This window comes from Mauremys mutica, chromosome 5 (genome assembly GCF_020497125.1).
Source record: "Mauremys mutica isolate MM-2020 ecotype Southern chromosome 5, ASM2049712v1, whole genome shotgun sequence".
NCBI lineage: Eukaryota > Metazoa > Chordata > Testudines > Geoemydidae > Mauremys > Mauremys mutica.
The window spans coordinates 137153576-137174658 of NC_059076.1; the positions used below are offsets into that span (position 1 = coordinate 137153576).

The 21083-nt window shown below is 52.5% G+C and overlaps 1 protein-coding gene across 5 annotated transcripts in view; it reads right to left on the reverse strand.

Moving 5' to 3' along the window:
• Nucleotides 1–6035: 6035 nt before the first annotated feature.
• The window catches only part of GFRA4 (GDNF family receptor alpha 4), a 211174-nt gene continuing 196126 nt past the window's right edge, over nt 6036–21083 (reverse strand). For 4 of the 5 annotated variants that reach the window (XM_045019532.1, XM_045019533.1, XM_045019536.1 and 1 more), the window contains exons 5-7: nt 19613–19722; nt 18105–18239; nt 15660–16428 (exon numbers count right to left, since the gene is read on the reverse strand). In XM_045019532.1, coding sequence (XP_044875467.1) covers nt 15938–16428; nt 18105–18239; nt 19613–19722 — 736 coding nt within the window. In that variant the 3' untranslated portion in view covers nt 15660–15937. Of the gene's footprint in view, nt 10419–15659; nt 16429–18104; nt 18240–19612; nt 19723–21083 lie in introns of those variants that run through there. The other variant, XM_045019534.1, reaches the window with a different exon arrangement.

Genomic DNA, 21083 nt, shown 5'->3' on the forward strand with positions numbered 1-21083 from the left:
GAGTGGAAACCACCTTCCTGCCTCCCCTGAGGTGCTTGGCAATTTATTTCCAGGAGCTCCAGCAGAAATTTTCTGCCTGAGCAAGCTCTGACTGTTCAGCCTGTCCTCCATTTTGAGTATGTGCTATGGAAATGGCTATAGTTCCCTGGCATTTATGGGGGTTCGACACTCCCTCCCATGCACACACATTTCCCCCATGACTCACAGAAGGCCTTTCCAAATCTTCTGTGTAAGCCCAGCATTTATACTCAGGCTCAAGCCTAACCCACCCCCCTTCTGTCTACACACAAATGGCGTTAACCAAGGGCTTGGCCTCAGGATCCCAGATCCCCATGGTGGTGGAGGCTCCAAGCCTGAGTCAAGCTAAGACCCAGGGTTCAAGTCCTGACACAACCCCCAACTAGACTTATGCTCTGAGAGTCTGCCAAAAATATTTCACAATCCTACGGATAGACTTTGTCTTCTGAACAGTAAAGTTTCCCCACACTGCACCACAGGAGGCTCAAGTGGCCAGATTTTGGAAAGATATTGGGAAGTCCGGGATCTAGGTGGTTGGACTCAACCCTGCATGATGTAGTGTAGACCCTGGAGCTCCAGGTTGGGACCACGGGTTCAATAATTCCTAACCTGGGCTTACAAACGCGTGTAGATGCTCAAGCCCTAGGTTAACAAACCCAGGGTCTGCTATACCTTGAGTTCTACTAATCCAGGGTTTACAGTGCAGTGTAGCCATACTCGCAGAGAGTTTTGCCAGGAATTTTGGGTAGGTACCCAGAAAGCAATGCAACGAGTGCGTACAAACACAGGTCAGAATGGCCCCTAAAAAAAGGAAAAGCCTTCAAGGCACTTTGGTATTACAAATAATAATTAATAATAATGTGTCGGTGTTATTCATGCCAAAACAGCCCCCCGGTTGTATCACCAGCAGTCCAGTTCTCCATACACCGATTAGGGGCCTGGTTCTGAGCTGACATCAAGGTGACTTCAGTAAATCAACTCCCCATTCTCGCTGGTGTGAGTGAGATCAGCATCGAAACCAAGGCAAGGGATTATCGGGGCTGTAAGACGAAAGGCAGAATCATGGGGTGGCGTTGTGAGGAAACTGAAATCAAACCCATAGACTGACTTTGATAAACAAGCTTCTGCTTCCACGCTATCAGCAACCATAGCTGCAGCACCCCTGGCTTGAAGTGGTTTCCATCATATACAGGGTTCAATGGCTCTCAGCACCCCCACAAATTGTTCAAGCAACCTTGTCGGCAACCCACTGACAAGTCGGTCAGGACTGGAATCCAGCCGTCATCCATGATGTGATGGGAGCTGTCAGCAGTCGGGCCAGCAATGTTTCCATTGGCCCAGATATCTACTCTTAACAGAAATCTCTCGAGTTAACGAGCTGTAATTCCTCCTTATAAAGAAAAGCTTTGAACATTTGTCATGTCAGAGATAACCCTCCAGCACTGCCCGTTAGCTTACAGCAGCTGTCTCTGTGCTGGGTGAGGAAAGAGGATGTTTTTAATAACCAAAATGCGACAGCTCCACCCATGTTAATGCTCTAGCACTGTTTACACTGCAGTAGCTGATAGGAAGTTTCTGTTTCCATGTTAATCCTCTCCTTACGGGAGCTGGGTGGCAGCTGTCGAATTTTTGTTGTGCTGGGACTGCAGCCAGGGGCCATCAGTATTGTCCCCATTACATCTTTCTCATCCCCTGTCAAAGTCTTTGTGCCACTGCTTTTCCCTTGCATTGACGGCAGTGTGGTCCAGTAGTTAAGGACCTGGCTTTTGGGGAACTCGGGTTCTAATCCTGGCCCTGCTACTAAATCGCTATGTGACCTGGGGCAAGTCACTTCACCCTTGGCCCTTCTACTTCCTTTCTCACACCATTTATTGGTCTTCTCTGTTTCGACTGCAAACCCATTGGGGCAGGCACTAGATTCACAGATTCCTGGGCCGGCAGGGGACATTGTGATCCTCTCGTCTGACCTCCTGTCTAACACAGGCCAGAGACCTGCCCCACAGTAATTGCTAGGGCAGAGCTTTTAGGAAAACATCATGGCTTCGTTTAAAAATGGCCCCTGACGGAGAATCTACCACGATCCTTGGTAAAGTGTTTCAAAGGTTAATTCCTCTCACTATTAAAAAGTTATGTCTTATCTGCAGACTGAATTTGTCTGGCTTCACGTTCCACCCATTGGCTTGTGTTCTGCCTTCTCAGCCAGATGGACGAGCCCATTGGTAAAAAGGGACTGACTCAGGGGTCGTGGCAGCCATCAGCTCTAGGTTCCCATTCAGACATGACCAAAAGTCCGGCAGGCTGTCTGCTCACTGGAGTCTCCAGCACGTCTATCCATGGCTCAGAGATCCCTGAGATACTAAGATGGGGACAAATGCACTAGCTAAGTAGCTGCAAGTGGAACAAGAATTGGGATATTTCCAGCTGTGCCTTATTAGTAAAAAGCAGAAGCCTGCCTGTACCCACGAGGCAGGTTTGCTCAAAAGTTTCCCACTGTTGCTACTATCAGTTCATTTCTACAGGTGTAAGCACCAGCGGAAGGATTCAGCCAGAGATTTGAAGGGACAGTTGTGATACACTAGTCCAATGTCCTGTATAACACAAGCCGTAGGACTTCCCTGAATTATTTGCTGCTTCAAGTCCGATAGCGGTGGATGAACTAGAGTGGCTTCTGCAGGAACACAACCCATCTGGATTTAGAGGGTTCTGGGTGAAAGGTTTTTCCAGTGGTTAATTACCCAGAGTGTTAAAAATGTAAGCCGCAGGGCTAGTCTGAATTGGTCTAGCTTCAACTCCCAGCCAGCTCCAAGCAAAACTCAGCCCCAGCTACTCAAGCAGTAGAACTCAGATGCTTTCTGACAGATTTGTTATCCCTGCCTTACAGATGGGGAAACTGAGGCACCCGGTAGATTAAAATCACTTGCCTAATATCGTGCAGCTAGTGCGTGGCAGCGCTGGGCATGGCACGCACGTCTCCTGAGTCCCAGTGCCTTCCCCCTTAGACCAGGGTGCTTGCTACCTGTTGAGGAGCTATGTTTCAGTGCGTCTTCCGTTATCTTGTAGCAGTCTGTGCTTGAATCAGGCAAGATGACAATAAACCTAGACGCTGAGCACAATGAGTCCTTAATTCAGCATGTCCTCTCCCCCGCCTCCCCAGGAGACCCTCTTCACCAGCAGGAGTTTAGCAACAACAACAAAAAATACCATTGAGCTTTATGCGTGCCTGTGGGGCCAAACATCTGTCCTTTCCCACTGAAACCTTTTGTGCCGATAAAAGTAAAATCAGCTTTGATTGTACATTTCACTCCATCACCCCTTTCAGCACTCGCAGCTGCAAGTGTTTTTAGGCTGCAATATATAACGAAGCCGCCTCTCCTCCCTCCCCCACTTGTATTCTGTTAGGGGCCCACCGCTGTGCGCAGTGATGGAAGTTGCAGACTGATGTAGCAGGCTGGATGTCTCACTCTGCCCAGCTACCCAACACGTTTTTTTCCCCGTGAGATCTCCTGTCTCAAAACACGGCCTACCCTCCCGTGGGCCTGGTCTTTAAGGAGCCAGGCTGCCGCACCACAATTGGTGCCAGTGTCAGTTCTGAGCTTGCCAATGGTACCGCTTCAGCTGGCATGATGGGAACACCAAGTTTCCAGTCTTCTCTGTGGTCAATTCCGCTGTAGTAGAAAAGTGTATCCCTAAATGACTTAGCCCAGTGGGTCTCAAACTCTGGGACGGGAGCAGGTTGCAACCTTGGTTTAATGAGATGGCCAGGGCTGGTGTTAGACTTGCTGGGGCTGAAGTCAAACGGCCAAGCCCGGCCGCCCAGGGCCGAAGCCAAAGCCTGACGGCTTCAGTCCTGGGAGGCAGGGCTCAGATTACAGCCTCCGCCTGCCTAAGGTTAAAGCCTTCAAGCTTCGGCTTTGCCCTCTCCAGCCTGGGCAGAGCAGCTCTGTCTTGGTCCCCCTTCCCGGGATCACGTAGTAATTTTTGTTGTCAAAAGGGGGGGGCGGGGGTCATGGTGCAATGATGTTTGAGAAACCCTGCATGAGACCGTGCCTGCCTGGCAACTGCGTGACGTCACTGAGGGGGTCTTTGCGGCTAGAGAGGCTGTGCATAGGCAGTGTATGGGGGGGCGGGGGCGGACCTGGGATGCTGCTAACAGAAACTGGGACCAGGCTGAGCAATCATGGCAACTCATTTGTTCATATACGTAGCCAAGTTTGCACCCAGCCAGGCCCTGGTTTATAGAGCCCCAGGTAAAAGGCCACATTGCCTGCCAAGCTGCAGAGCATTATTCAAAGGAAGGGGGGGCCAGTCTTAAAAAAAAACAACCCATCTCAGGTCCTTGCTCCCCCTCCACCCCACCCCACATCTGCTGCCTTTCCTGTAGTTAATGAGGATTAACATCTTTCCATCATTGGTCTCTAGACTAAGATTTCAGCCCCTGCCTTCACAGCTTGAATGGGAATAGGCTTTTCGTTCCAAGCCCGTGGCCTTGACAGACATACAGTCTAAAGCAACCATTAGGGAAAGTCCTGCAGGTGCTTGGGTGGTCTGCTCAGGAGCTGCGTTCCTAAAACCCCTTTGCTTCTCCTTAACCAGACATCCCCTTGGCGCTCCCATGCATTCTACTAAAATCATTGCTGCTACGTGCTATGGCTAAAGTTTCCAGCCGTGCTGCCTCGGCTTGGGATCTGGTGACAGTGCCACAAGCTAAAGGAACTCAAAATGCCCAGGGCCATCTCACAAGAAGACACAAAAGCTACACTGCAGAAAATAGGTTGTCTACAGGGGGCGCTGTTCTCAAGGCGGTACATTGCTGCTGTAGTTGCGTCGCAGTGACTCATCAGCCTAACCACGTCTGGTTATTAACGCTCCTAAAGCAAGCTGGGTGCGAGGCCATTGGGTAGGTTAATCTTGGCTACAGTCCAGGGTACGCCCACATTTTCCCCTGCACTTTCAATCCGTTAACCCAGCAGTTCTCAACTGGGTGGCTGTGGCCACGTCAGGGGGTGGGAGGAGGCTGCGAGCCATTTCAGGGGGTTCATGAGCCCTGAGACGCCCCCCCCGCCCCCGCTTCCTGGGGCTAAAGTCAAGAGCGCCAAGCCCCAGTGCCCCGCAGGGCAGAAGTCCTGAGCCCAGGCACCCCACAGCCAACCCATGGGAGTAAAGCCTCGAGGTGCCCCTGCCCCTCCAGTGGCTGAAGCCCAGATGTCCCCCCCCCCCCCACTGGGCCCTGGGAGTTTTATAGCATGTTAGCAGAGGGCCTCAGAAAGCAAAATGTTGCAAACCTCCGCGTTAAGCTCTTCTTCCCTGTGCTAAACGGTGCAGGGACCCTGTGTGCTTTTAAACCGCTGCCCTGGGCCAATCCAAAGGTGGTGCTGGTTCGGGAGGGAGGGGGCCGGGGGACACACACAATGATTTGCCTGAGTGTCTATTAACATTCCGAGGGTGCACAAATGTTTTCAATTAACACGGTCGGTGACCCCCTGGCTGACGTAGCCCCCTCCCTTTACACCCTCTTCCCGTCGCATTGAGCCCAGGAACGTGGGTTAGCATCTCTTCGGCGTGATGGTCTCACGCCCTGCGCCCCTCCTAGTCAGGCTCCCCCCGGCTCTGTTCTTGATGGGGCCACTATGTGCTACCGTAATGCACATAATAAAACACCAGCCTTCTTGTCAACCTCAGCAGCGAGACCTGTTCCGGACAGCGGCTCGGGCTAGCGTGTGATGAACCTGCTCCTCCATCCCGAACACTGGCACCCACAGCCCCAAACCAACCCAGCATTGTCAGCTCTCACACAAGGAGCCCGGCCAGCTGAGGGGAGGCATGTCAGACTGGCCACGCTCATGGGCTCAGAGGTGAAATAAAGAGGCGCGAAGGATCAGGAAAATGCATGTGTGCTTTATTCATGTACACGTTTGAATACTGATGCTTATAGAAGTTTAGTTAAGTACAGCTTATATCCCCGTGTGTATACGCTAACATCAGCCATTCGAACACCCCCCGCCCCACACAAGCACACACACACACACACACACACAGAGTCTCTTAGCATCACCTGCCCTCACTCGTTTTATTGCAGAGATTATTCCGTCCCGCAGAAACGGCTTCCTCGCCAGTAGCGTTGGTGGTTTGGTGCTTGAGTTACACAAGGGGTAAGGAATTCCCAAACTGCTCTGGCAATGGCCCATCAGAAAAAAAACAGCTCAGCGATGCCACAGAATTTTGATTAATTAAAAAGTACGTAGCTTTGTGCTTATGAAAGTCTGTGGGGTACGGCTTGGGCTGGCTCAGCCCCTTTCCAGTGCAAGCAGATACGCTAAGGGCCCTGGTTAGTGGAGCAGATTGAAACATTTAATCATTTTTGATATTTTAAATTTTTGTCAACATTTTGGCCCATGGCACAAAGGGAAGCCCCCCCCCACCAAAAAAAGTGATTATATTTTCTCATTTGGGTATAAGAATTGATTAAAAAAGAAATTGCAAATGTTGAAATTTTAATGAATTTTTTTTATCAAGTTCAAATGCTGATGGGAAAAAAGGATGAAATGTTCATATAAAAATTTCATCCCATTTTGTGGAGGGAGAGGGAAGAGATATGGAGCGGGGGATGGGTGTGTGTGTGTGTGTGTGAGAGAGAGAGAGAGAACGTTGGCTTGAACGCTTGTATTAAACCTTCCCACAACATCATCTCCAGCTGGCCACTGCTTAGCATCCACAAGCTTTGACTTTTTAAATTGAGTGAAAAACTCCCCATCCTATAGGTGTAGGATCTCTCCTGGGCTCCCAGCCAGAGCGCTGCTGACTCCAGCCAGCGCGGCCAACAAACTACACAACAGTTTGCGTGTTTCATCCAGGCATCAAATCGCGCCACGTCCATTGCAGTTCTGTGACCCCTTTTGTAGGCAAACCCAGCCCATACGTGCCACTGTTTGGAATCCGTAAAACATGGGGCTTTCACGAGGGGAAGAAAATTAGGGTGACACATTTGCTGCCATTGAGCTGCATTGGCCTCGCAGCCCTTGCAAGGGTGGCGTGGGGAAAACAATAACTAGTTGGCGTACAAGAACTAGGGCCGTTTTGCCCGCAGCCCAACCACTGTGGCTGAGGTGTGAAACGTGCCAGCTTGCTTTCCAAGCCCTGGTTTTGAAGGAACAATTAAGCACAGTCTGCTGGAGGCTGAGACTGGGCACTGTCTGGCCAGCTGACCCCTCTGCTGCTAAAAAAAAAAAAAAGGTGGCATTTAGCAGGGGTACACAAGAGAGCTGATGCCAGTTCCCTCAGCCAATTTATACCAGCTGAGCGGCTCCCCCCTTAATTATAGCTAATTCCGCCCTGCCGAGCGTGTGATGACTAAAATTCTCCACACCGACGTTAGGGGACGGCTGGAATGACTTTTCCTATTGCTGGCTGCAGGGGAAAAACAACCACCCTCAGTCACTTACAACACACGTAGCTAAGGAAATGGGAACCCAGCGTTTCAAAAGACTCAGGGATGTGAACTGGACAGTGGGGTAAGGTCCCAGAAGGCGGCCATTTTATTGACCCTTCTAACCAGTAACGGGGCATGATCACATGGCTCAGCACAAGACGGTTGGCATGGCAGCCAGCAGCTCAGGATATTATGGCCAGAACGGCAGGAAATTGCCACAGCTATTTAAAGGTAAGGAGTGTAGCACATAAAGGACTCTTATGAGGTAGCTTCCTGGACACAGGTAAGCTCCTTGTCTAGCTGTCACTGGGGTCAGTGTTCAAATCCTGCCAGCTGTGGTCATGCTGTGCATAGTACAGCTGTTAGTCGTGTCATTTAACGCACTATTATCCGGCTCGCCCATGCGTAGGGGGCTACCAGGATCTATATAGTCTAGGCTAGTGTATGCTAACCCCATCCTGCTAAAAATGTACCATGAGCTGTGGCCATTGTCTGCTGTTCGCCGTCGCTCTCATCTTCCCGGTTGGCTGCATGACACCAAGCTGAGGATATGTCTGTGTTCAGCTTTGTTGTTTCACATTTAAACCTGGTGTCCCTGCCCATAAGCCCTGAGTTTATGAAGATCTCTGGCACAGCTGAGACCTCTGTAAAACCAGGCCAGTGAGATCTTACTGTGCTAAGGTGCCCCACGGGAGCCCGGGTGGGGGGAACATAACAGGGCTTTGGTTAAACTAGGCGCTGAACTCCAGAGTAAGTATTAACTGGTTATATTTCACACTGGATTAAGGGCCTGGGAATGTTTCTCTTCTGTTGCAATTTTCCTTTAACATTTAAGCAATCGAGCTAAGACATCAACTTCTGAGGGGACGGGGAGAGGAGGGCAACGGGCTGCAGCCAAACCCCTATCCTGGGCCTTGTGCTTGCAGCGCTCCATTGGGTGGGGCTCGCGATCCCCACCTGCCACTGCTGGGCCCTGTCAAAATCCTTCCGACAAATCCACCTGGCAGGAGATGGCTGCTGGTGGCGCTGGAGACGTGTGACCCAAGCCATGTTCTTCTGGAACCCAGCAGCCCAAAGCGCGTGAGGCCCTCAAGAAAGGCTCCTCCGTGGGGCAGCCAGGCTGAGTATTTAATGAGGGAGCAATTCTATGGGCCTGATCCAGCACAGAGACCCCTCAGCTCGGCCACTGATGTCAAGAGGAGTTAGGGGCTCACTCACCACCCTCAGGATCATACGCTCTATCTCCACAGGAAAGTAGGGGTGGCCATCCAAGCTCAGACCCATGCCCCATGTAGCCCAGCAGCCCAGCCCCCGATACACCAACAGAAGACGGTGCAATAAATCCTGCAAGCAGCAAGTATAGAGAATGCTTCCTCCCAGATCCCATTATTTAGAGATTGACTTAGCGTCTGAAGCATGAGGGCATAAACCAACCCAACGAGGGCAACTCTAGTTAACTATTTAACAATGTGACTCAGAGCAAGCCCTGCCCTGCTACATTTAGTGCCTGGATTGTTTCATACGGCGGCTGGGTTTTTTTAGTATCCCCCTGTGGTCATTCGTGTGGGTGAGTTGGTTGGTTGCTTGGTCTCCGCTGAACCTTTTCCAGCCCATCTTTCATTTCTGTGACTAGCGAGATACCAAGTAAACCACTGAACATCATTTGTGTCACTAAGGGCGTCTAAGTGAACAGTAAAACACTCACACCTGGCCCGTATTAGCTGACTCGGGCTCAGGCTGTAGGGCTATAAAATTGTAGTGTAGACATCAGGGCTCATGGGGGTCCCAGAGCCCAGACACATCTAAACAGCAACTGATCCTGTGACCCAGGCCAGCTGCGGGTGTTCTGATGCAGTGTAGACACAACCTTTCAGACCAAACAACTCGCCTGTCACGTGAGCACAAGTCAAGTGATATGAACATCAATTCTTGCCTGGAGGCTTATACATACCAAGCGATTATAAAAAGACACGCGTTGTGTGGGACAATATATCCTGCTCTCACCTCACACTTGGATGTGACAAAAACTACCCCAAAGACTTGACAGGGCCAGTTAAGAATGTTCCGGGCTCCGAAGGGGATGCCACCATGAATTGCCAAAAAGCCGGCAAAAAAAATGGAAGGTGACATACGTGTTTCTGCCTGAAGACCAGTAACACGTGAACACGGTTTTCTACAGGAGAGGGGAAAGGGTCAGGGTTCGGATGGGAGTTACATGCCAGTTACACAGGATGCTGTCAGACATGTCGAAAAACCAGCTAGGTCAGGGACCGCATGGCCCTGGCTCTGCTCTACCCCGCAGAGACGCCTGGTATCTTCCTTGGTAGGCAAAGGCAACACCTTGCTGGCAAAGTGGAAGATGGCCTTAGTCTGAGCCAGGGACGGGGTTCTGTTGGTCCTGCCGCAGCTCGGGACACGCTGTAGAAAGTTGCATGGCCTATCGCAAGACCCACCATGTCCCCGTAGGCCAACGTTTCATGAACCCTTCCTGACAGCTCATCCATCAGGAGTCTTTTCTCGCTCGGCTGTCTCAGGGCCTCTGGATCTCTGGTTTCTTGTGCTGGGCTCTATGAAGGGACCTGTCTGTGGCTCTGCACTGCCATGGACACGCTACAGGGCGCTGGAGACGAGAAGCGAGCCGAGGAGCAGGAAGGGTAACCAGGAGCTAGCTGGTGAGACGCCTTCGATTTTACAAAATAAAATATGTTGGTTGGGGGGGGAGCAGGGCATTTCCACATACAGCCCCGCCCTCCCCCAATGAGTGCTTTTTTTTTTAAAAAAAAGAAAGAGGCGCGCATAGAGTCACCGCCTGCTGCATGCTCGCTCCGTTTCACATCGCAAGCAGGAGTGGCGCAGCGAGAGCCATGGAAACCCACATCAGCAGCCACTCCGCAGCGCGGGAGGCTGACGCCAAGCCGGAGGTTTCGGATGCCAGTTGGGTGGAGCCCCTTAGGAGCGGCTCCTCTCCAGATCCCTGCAAAGAGAATGGAGACAATGCTGAGGGTTAATCCCATATTCAGCCTCCCACTCCTGGAAAAGACAGGAGCCGAGGGCGTCGCATGACATTTAACTGGGTTGCGGGCAATGGATGTGAGGGCAAGGGCGGATGGAGGCCGGTTATGAAGCATTGGCCTGAATTCTGGTCTCAAGCCAGCGCTGTTGAAGTCGATAGTTACACTGTGGTAAGGACAGAAGTGGCTCACATCAGCGTCTAATGAGGCCTTTCAGAATCAGAGCTCAGGACACCCATTAACAGGGCAAGCAGTGGAGCAGAATGGCCTGACCCTGACTTCACTTTGGGCTGAGGGCAGATAACACAGGACCAAAGGACCGGAGGCTCCTGGGTCATCAAGTCCAGTCTCCTGCTCTCACAGGCAACCCTCTCACGCCATCCCATTCCTAAACTTACCAGGCCCCAGCTTCAAACTAGATGGGTCGTTTGCGCCCCTCCCCCCATGCCCGCTCCTACTGGAGGCTGGCCCAGAGCCTCACTCATCCGATGGTTAGAAACCGGCTTCTAACTGCCAGCCTCTGTGTCCTCCTGGCCAGCTGATGTATTTGTTCTAGAGCCAACACTGCCCTTTAGCTGAAGTGGTTCTTTCCCCTCCCCGGTGTTTACCCCTCGTACGTATTTAGAGAGAGCAACCAGATCCCCTCTCAGCCTTTGCTTCGCTAGGCTATAAACAAGCTCAGCTCTTTTAGGCTCCTCTCATACGACAGGCTCTCCAGTCCCCGATCACCCTAGTAGTGCCTCCCGATACCTGGCCCGTTTGGATTCATCTTTCTTGAACATGGCGACCAGAACTGCACCCAGTTGTCCAGAGAAAGTCTTACCCGTGCCTCAGACAATGGAATTAATCCTTCCCCGTCTCTGCTGGAAATACCTTGCCTAATAGCATAGCACCCCCGCTCAGTTATTGTCATCAGGCGCATCCATAGTACAGAGTGACCTAAGATCCAGTTCCTTCCCTGGTGTTGGGCGGGAGAGTGACCGCATGGTGAAACAGCAGGGTTTGCGGGAACGTTTCCTCTCCCCACTGGTGCTGTATGCAGGTGTGTGCGGTGCCCTTGTAACCCACACACCTGCTGGGTGTGGTGCTCTGTCCCATCTAGTGGCACTGAGACCACTTAGAGAGAGAAAATAATGAGTCTGGTCTACAGCCTTGGCTGAAAGCCATACGGCTTTTAGCTCATGCGGTGGAGGCTTATGCACAAAGGTCCTAGGTTGGATCCCACCTGCCAACAACCAGGGTCTGTTGGTAAAACACCTGGACTTGTGGGGCACATCCCATGGTTCACAGCCCCTTAGGCTCTCTCAGTACAGCTCACACCACGCCTCTGAGCGGAGCCGCCTCTCCACGTATTAAGGGAAGGGAAGGGAAAGGGGGGGGGGGGTTGGAGGCCTTTTTTGCTACTTCTGTGTAATCAGCTTAGTCTTTCCTGGCCCCCAAAATGCTGTTCCTGGGAGAATGAACGCAGCAGGGCAAGCCCAGCGTTGAGCAGAGACGCGGAAGCCCAACAAAGCAGGCCAGCTGAGGCCGTTATGGACGCTGGCTCTGCAAAATAGTCACGACACTCACAGAGGACAAACACTTTTCGTGCTTTGTTTTAGGCCTGGTCTATTCTTAAAGGTTATATTGGCAGAGCTCCCAGTCAGCGGTGTGTGAAAACAAAACAATGTCCTGCGTGATATAGCGATGCCAGCAACACCCCCAGCGTGGCTGCAGCTATGCCCGTGGAAGCGAAGAATGCCTTTCGCTGGAACTAATGTCACTGGGGGAGGGAGGTGTCCCCCAAAAGGGCCTTCTGTCAGCGTGTGCTGTGGCTGCAATCGGGGTCTGGCTTACGCTCCGTAGTGTGGATGCAGCCTTAGAAGTGGGAGGAGATGGGGTAGGAGGAGTTTAAACTACGTAGCCTGAGCGTTGCTTTGGGACGAAGAATGACTTGGCGTTCGTGGCACCAGACTGGGACCCAGGAGAGCTAGGTGGTGTTCCGGGGGGGGGGTGTCATTGATTTCAATCGGTGTTGGGCGGGGTGAAAGTAAAGACAAAGACTTACCGGTACGAGGCAGGCTCCGCCCCCATAAGGGGTGGGGCCTCAAGAGGAAGGGGCGGGGCTGGGGGGGTCAGCATCCCCCAGCCAGCCCTTCCACATTGCCTGGCCTGTGCTGCCCAGGGCTGCAGCGGCCATTTAAAGGGCCCAGAGCTCCAGATCACTGGCCCCAGGGCAGATGCTCCTTTTGCACACACACCCCCGTTGGCGGGCGGGGGAGGGCAAAAGGGGCAGTGACATTAAAGCGCTGCCACAGAAGCACTTTGAAGTCAGCTGGCTACGGGCCGGTACCAGTGGACAGTTTTTACCGGAACACCGTGCCGGCCCGCCTGTACGGCCCACTTTCACCCCTGCTGTTAGGTGCCCAGATACCGCTGAGGATTTGTGCCTCAGTTCCCCGTCTGTATGAAGGGGATAACAGCACTGCCCTGCCTCACAGGGGTGATGGGAAATAAACTCATTCTTGACTGTGAGGTGCTCAGACACTGCACTGGTGGGAGCCATGGAAGTACCTAGTAACACACAAGAACAGCCAGGTTGGGCCAAACCGATGGCCCGTCTGGCTCAGTATCCTGCCGCTGACAGCAGCCAGGGCCAGGCGCTTCAGCGGGAATGAACAGAACAGGGCAATTTCAAGTGAGCCGTCCCCTGTCGTCCAGTCCCAGCTTCTGGCAATTGGAGGTTTAGGGACATCTGGAGCTCAGGGGTGGATCTGTACTTTGAGCCCTGCACTTTAGAGCTAGCTGGGTGTTTAATGAGCAGTGACGACACGAACCACGTGCCAGGGCTGAGCAGCCCTTTAATGTCTGGATGCTGATTGGGACTAGCTGCCTTCCTTCAGCCTGCACCACTGGACTGGAAATCTCCTACAACCAGGCTCTTCCAGTATACAGCCCGAAGGACCAGCAGTGCCAGTGGGCAACTTTTAACCTCGAATGCCTCTGCACCTCCACTCCAGAGGGAACCAGGAAGTGCAGAGATACCTGAAATGGGGGGAAGTTACTGGCATGTTTTCAAGCCTCCCAGAAGATCTTGGTTGCAGCTGGGCTTGAGCCGTGGGTGAAGGTTTGAGGCTGTGTTTATTCCATCCACCCTGTTGTGTTTGTCCCCAGTGATCCCGTGCAATGTAAGGGCAACGTGTGTAACCCCATGCAGGCGGGAGCTTGCTCCTCCACAGGAACGCGAGCCAGGGCTGCAGAGCTTGCTTCTCGCACATCGAGTTGAGGCTGTAATCTTGGGCGATTATGTCTTCACTGCAGAGTTAATAACCCAGAGGGTTGGGTGCCGGGTCCGAGCACCCAGATTAGCCTCACCCAGGGAGGAGCAGCCACATTGGGTTACTGTGTCCTCACTGGTGCTGCCTGCCCGTCGGTGTCTGGGGCCATACGTATCCCATGGCTCTGTGTGCTGAGACGCTCTAGGATTGTTTCTGCGTCAATGGCAGGAGACCGTGTCTGTCCTGCGGGGGGATTTGTGGGATGGCACTGGAGGACTAGCAGCAGGGGAGTGATTTTACCCACGTCCTCACTGCAGAGTGGGTGGGATCCAGCCTGTGTTAAAGTGGAGCCCAGGCTGTAACCTGCACCCTCAGCCATGTAAACTATTCTAGGCTTCAGGCACCTCCAAACCCAGGTAAAAGGGTGCAGGGAGAGGGCTGGAGCCCAAGCAGGGACCCCAAGGGAGGCGCAGGACGACCCCTTTACCACATGACCTACCTCACCTGCTGAATTTCTGAATCTGCGCAACGCTTAGCACTGACTGTGGAGGCCTCCCTCCCAGAATGGCAAACCCCTTCCCATGTTAACCGGTTAACTCACCTCTGACCCGTCCCAAAGGCTAAGCTGGCTCCGTCCCTAACAGAGGGGACGTACATCTAGCGTTAACCTGTAGAGAGTTAGGGGTTATTTCCCTCTCTTCTCTGGTTGGCTAGCAGGGGGCTCAAGGCTATTTACCCTGTCGGGACCCACCGGGCACCATGACAGCGATGGATGGCTCAGGGTTGCCGTCCAGAAGAGCTGTGGGGCCTTTACTACGCTCTGCGTCTACTCCCATGTCTGGACAGGCGCCAACCTATTGGCGGCTAAAATAAAACCAGCTCCCCCCGATCTCAAAGGGTGGGTCACCGGGCCCCAGCGCTACGGCTTCTTCCGCTTTAGGGGTCTTCCCTTCATTTCACACCACAATCCAATCTACAAAGCCCCCCCCATAACTCGGGTATAAACTTCAAACGGCACAAAATCCCCCTCACCACCACCTTCTTGCGAGATTCACAACGACAGGGTAGAGGGGTTTGGGCTAAAGCCCAGAAGAGAGCCTGGGTTAACTCTGCAGGGAAGAGACACTCCCCAAGCGGAGAACAGCATCTTCCTGGAAAGCGGGGAGAGGTCCCACACGCAACTCGGAGGCCAAATGCAAAGGGAGCTGGGTAACAAGCTAAGCCAGGTCTGTGTCTCTCTGCAGGAGGAGGCAAGTAGAAGCCAAAATCGTGGCCATTTATCTGTGGTGCAGATAAATGTATCTACACGTCAGGGGCAAACTGCAAGGTCCTGACAAGCCGTCAGTGCTGCTGCAGCTGCATTTCACTCTTCTCCACCTCGTCCACTGGCAGGAAGTGGCAGGTGATTGCTGAGCGACAGAGGCGTTCGGAGGCAGATTGTGACGTGCTGCCTTATTGCATGGCAGGGGAAGGGGAAGTGGGAAACGGGCCTTCCCAAACTCTGCATTGCGGTTCCACCAAGCCAGCGACAGCCAGCTGGTCCAGTATTCATCACTGGAGCCCAGGGCTTGGGGCGCTTCGGCTACCTGGCATGCAGGGAATCAGGGGCACTGTTGTTATGTAATGATGAACTAACTTAATAGTTATATGACTGTAGTACACAGTAAACCAGGGTTATCATTTATTTAAATAATCATCACTGACTATGACTAGTATCAGAGGGGGAGCCGTGTTAGTCTGGATCTGTAAAAGCAGCAAAGAGTCCTGTGGCACCTTATAGACTAACAGATGATGTATTGGAGCATGAGCTTTCGTGGGTGAATACACATGCATCTGATGAAGTGGGTATTCACCCATGAAAGCTCATGCTCCAATACAGCTGTTAGTCTGTAAGGTGCCACAGGACTCTTTGCTGCATTGACTATGACTGTCGGACATAGAGGCTCTACTCAGCATAATAATAAAATGCAACTAATAATTTAACAATATTTTTCTTGTGTCTAGAACTTTTCAATTGAGGATCTCAAAGTGCTTAATGAACATTAATTAATTGTCGACATCCCTGGCATAGAGCAATGTTAATCCCATTTTACAAGAGGGGGAAACTGAGTCACGGGGTGGTTCAGTGACTTGCGTGAGGTCACACAGCAAGCCCACAGCTGGGCCAGGAATAGAACCCAGGAGTCCTGATTCCCAAGCCTCTGCTGCTGGCAATACTATTAACATCACTTATTCCTATCATGACATAGACACACTGGGCACTTAGCAGGTGACAAGCTCACCAGAAGAGGAGAAGAGTGAGGACAGTGTGGCCTGATGGTTAGAACTAGGTTTATTAAAATGGGGCTTGGGAAGGGCCTGAAGGAGAAGGGTGCGGTGTGGCAGGGGGGTCTGGGGGTCTCAGGTGATGGAGGCACCGGACAAGTGGCAGGGGCTGAGCACAGAGGGTGCAGAGGGCAGCAGAAGGAGGCAGCTGAGGTCCAGGAAGCCGAGGAGGAGGGTGAATTTTCTGCGAGCGCCAGTGCAAAGGCTCCATGAGCTCCTCGGTCTACCCCTACCTTGGTGGGCTGGAGCTGCTCAAAGATGTTCCCTCTGAGGGTGGCGGCGGCTCTGTTGGCGTTTCGCTCCTGCTTGTACATCTGTGTCGTCGGGGGCACGGATGGGGCCAGTGCCGCGTTCAGGTACGTCCCGTTGCCGAAGGCCAGGATGGCGTTTTCTTGGCAAGAGGGGGAAGAGTGATCAGAGCAAAGCTCTCCAGAAAAATTTTAATGTTCTCTCCCGACCTCTCCCGCGACCCCCAGGACAGGCTGGGCACGGACCAGCCATCGCCTCCCACTGTCTCTCCTGCCAGCCCTGCCTTCCTGCACAGCGCCGCCCTGTCTGCCCATGTGCCCTGCCTCCACTCGCGGGCAGGCGGGGAGCAGCTGGGGGGCGGGGAAAGCAGGCCAGCATGGGCGGAGCTTGCCAGCAGGGTGCGGGGTACAAAGCCACTGAAGGCAGAAGTTGCTGCCTGGCCTCGCAACATGCTGGCGCCTGGAATTCCCCACCCGCTGACCCCGGTGCGTTAGACCCATCGATTTCAGCCAGGAGTTAGGCTCCGAAACGCCTTTGAGGATCTGGGCCTACGTGACTCCACGAGGGGCTGAGCGGAGGGAATTGGGCCCTGGGTGCTCACCCCAGAGCAATACTGGATGGGGCATAAAATCAACATGGAACCTTCCCTCTCGCCCGGGCAGAGCGACGGAGGCTGAGCAGCAAGGCAATCACTCACAGCAGAAGATATGCAGTAACATCAGGGCATAATGCATTTACGGCAGTGGTTATCCCAGTGGTCAATGGGAGGTGCTGGCCCTCACGGAGTCTCAAAGGCTTTGTACGGGAGCAGCTCCATGGGTCTGCTCAGCCTGGCAGCCAGCTGCAGACTCTCTCCTTCGAGACGAGGCCCAGGATTCCCTTTTAAACATGCAGCCCGCCACCCCCTGCCGTCAGCCCTCTGCACACTGCCCAATGGCACTCTGCTGCTTCGCAGCCCAGCAGCCGTCTCCTCGCGGGTCCTGAAGAGAAGCCATCACGCGGGTGATGTGTTCGTTATCTGAGCGCAGGATGGCTGCGGTTTCACTGCAGGGTCAGGCCAATGGGAAGGCCTGGCTGAGAGAGGAGAATCACGCAGCCCTCTCCGGCCAGAGTAACGGCAGCGCAGGAAAATGCTGGCAAAGTTAGTTTCTCTTGGCACAAGTGTTGCCCCTTGTCGGGTTTTCTCAAGCGTGACAGTCCCAGGGCCTTGCCGGGAGCGCGTGTCGTCTCAGGACACTGATGGATTCTGACATCCTCAGCACTTGTCATCTTTTCCAGGGGTATAAAGATTTTCTAGCCAGTCTACAGAACTCAGGCTGCCTTGTCTCAGCCTTCACCTTCTCCTAGCTCTTTCAAGGGCTAGGACATCCATTTTACAGAGCAGTCCAGCCCTCAGTGTCTGGTTCCCCTCCCGCCCTTGGATGGCTTTGTCTGTTTAGGGCAATGGCTGGGCCCTGATCTCAGCTGGGACCTCTCGGTGCTCCTGGAACACTCATGAGGGCCAAATTCTGCCTTGTGTAGTGTGGACCGGCTGGAGGTGAGAGGGTACTGGGACCCCCTCCGACCCATGGGGCAGCTGTAATTTGTCTGGGCAGCACAAGGGCGAAGGCTAGCCATGTCAGGTGCAGCATTGCTAGCCTGTAGGGGACATGACTGGGTGAGGGCAGACACAGGGAATGCTCTGACCACTACACCTACCACCCGGCAGGTGCAGAGCTGGTGGCAGGACCTCCTTTCACATGGCCTTTCTGTCCCCATTGCAAGAGGCACCCAGGAGCCCCTCAGCCCTGCAGTGGACTTGCCCCGTCTGCTACTTACGGAGACAGAGGTTGTCGGTGAAGAGGTGCAGAAAGTTCTCACACTCCTCCTGACGGTTGCCGCTGGCGTTGCAGGTGCACCAAGGCGCTATGCTGGCAGTTGAATTGTCGATATAGTTAGGTGTGATGGGACTACCTGCCAAGAAGGACGGAGCGGGGTCGCTGTTACTGGAGGAACTGGCTGAGAACCAAAACCACATGGGCTCCCCAGAGCGAACCTTCCCCCGGCTCAGCCACGTTCCGGTGGGTTCCACGCTGCTGCCCTTAGATTTGCCAGGACCTCTTTCCTTTGCGGTTGACCTGCTAAGAAGTGACGCCATGGGGAACCCTGCTTCTTTCCTGGCCAAGTTTCGATTCTGCTCTGTTCACATACCCAGCGGTTAGAGAGACCAGGGTGATGCACTCAGCTAGTGACTCCACTCTGCTCCCTTTGCTACAACACTGTACGTCTTCCTGGAGTCCTTAGTCTGCTTGTTGTGTAGCCCGGGGGTATGCAGCACCCCTAGAGATCCACACAGACTCCATGTAAGGGAGGATTAAGACTGAATGGCTCCATAGGCTCTAAAAGTTCAGGATATGCCCAAAGCAGCCTCTCTTTCCCATCTCCCTAGCCCACTTCCCAGGCTCCAGCGGCAGGCAGCTGGCTTTTCCAGACTGACCCATGCTGTGCTCAGAGCTCCTGTCTCAGGCTTGAGCCAAAGCCCTCTGAAGCCAATGAAGTGTGGAGGAAGGTGGTTTACAGCGGTGGCTGTGACGTGATTGGCAGACAGGGTCTGCCGGGTGACCTGGGGCTGCCAATCCATGGACGCTCAGGATCTGGGGACATGGAGGAGTGGGGACTGCTGTTCCAAAAATACACCTCTACCCCGATATAATACGAATTTGGCTATAACGCGGTAAAGCAGTGCTCCGGCGGGGAGGGAGGGGGCAGGGCTGCACTCCGGTGGATCAAAGCAAGTTCGATATAAAGCGGTTTCACCTATAGCACGGTAAGATTTTCTGGCTCCCGAGGACGGCGTTATATCGGGGAAGAGGTGTTACATTGAGGCCTCGCTTGTCCTTGTTCTTTAGGAGCATTCAACACTAAATCTTCCAATATCACGTACGGTACACTATATGGAGCATGGGCAGGTACCTCTCTGGTGGTGAGGAATAAGGAGTGACACCTTTTCACCCATTAGGACCAAACCTGCAATCTGCTTCCTGGGTCCCTTTGAATCATATTTGCTTTTTCTGCTGACCCACCCAAGTGACTTGTTACCCGTTAGCCTTGCAGAGCCAGCACAGTGATGGGAGAGCAAGCTGGAGTCTCATCCGGCTCATGGCTTATCGTCATCCTCACCAGGATTGTCAGAGGAGCTCTGATTGCAGAATCTCTGTTGTCAGTGAGGATGCAAGAGGCGGAAGGGACATGGAGCGTGCTTATTAGATCTGAGGGGCTAGCAACGGTCCAGAACAGGAGGTGAGAGAGAAGAGGAGAATCAACAACTGAAGGGCACAGCCTCATACCTATGATTCCTGTGTATGCCAGCAGACAGGCAGCGTAGTTCTCCCTCCTGCAGCCAGTCGCAGACTGCGGGGAAGGCTGGCAGTTAAACTGAAACTCCGCATATCGAGACCTGCATGGGACAGAGAGCGCAAAGCGAGATATCAACACTACTTAACTTGCTGCATTTACTGCACTTGCATATAACTAGGCCCACTGATACGCTCGCTGACTTATGTCCTAAACTGCCTACAGTGAATAACTAAGAACATAAGAACAGCCATACTGGTCAGGAATGGTCCATCTAGACCAGTATTCTGTCTTCTAACAGTGGCCAATGCCAAGTACTTCAGAGGGAATGAACAGAAGAAGGCAATTATCGAGTGATCCAGCTCCAGTCACCGAGTCCCAGCTTCTGGCAGTCAGAGGCTAGGGACACGCAGAGCAGGGGGTTGCATCCCTGACCATCTGGGCTAATAGCCATTGATGGACGCATCCTCCAGGAACTTCTCTAATTCTCTTTTTAACCCAGTTATAGTTTTGGCCTTCACAACATCCCCTGGCAACAAGTTCCAAGATGGACTGTGCATCGCGTGAAGAAATACTTCCTTTTGTTTGTTTTAAACCTACTGCCTATTAATTTCATTGGGTGACCCAAGGTTCTTGTGTTATGTGGAGGGGTAAATAACACTTTCTTATTAACTTTCTCTATACCATTCATGACTGCATTGAACTCTATCATATCCCCCCTGAATCATCTCTTTTCTAAGATGAACAGTCCCAGTTTTTTAAATCTCTCCTCATATGGTAGCTGTTCCATGCCCCTAATCATTTGTATTGTCTTTCTCTCATCTTCATCCAATTCTAAGAGTGGAGTGGTTTGAACATTGAGGGATAGCTCAGTGGTTTGAGCATTAGCTTGCTAAACCTAGGGCTGTGAGTTCAATCCTTGAAGGGGGCCATTTAGGGATCTGGGACAAATATCAGTACTTGGTCCTGCTAGAACAGCACTGGTCCCAGGACAGATACTTTCTCCCTCTCCCAGCTGTTCACATTTCTCCACTTTGAAAACTGACCATTTATTCCTACCCGTTGTTTGTTATCTTTTAATCAGTTACTGACGCATGAAAGGACCTTTCCTCGTATCCCTCTTAATTTGCTTCAGAGCCTTTGGTGAGGAACTTTGCCAAAGGCTTTCTGAAGGCCCAAGTCCAGTATATCAACTGGATCACCCCGGTCCACATGACTGTTGACCTCCTCAAAGAATTCTAATAGATTGGTGAGGCATGATTGCCTTTTACAAGAGCCGCTTAACTCTTCTCCCAACATATTGTGTTCATCTTTGTATGTCATAATTCTGTACTTTACTATCATTTCAACCAATTTTCCAGGTACTGAAGTTAGACTCACTGGCCTGTAATTACCAGGATCGCCTCTGGAGCCTTTTAAAAAATATCCTCCAGTCATCTGGTACAGAGGCTGATTTAAGCGATA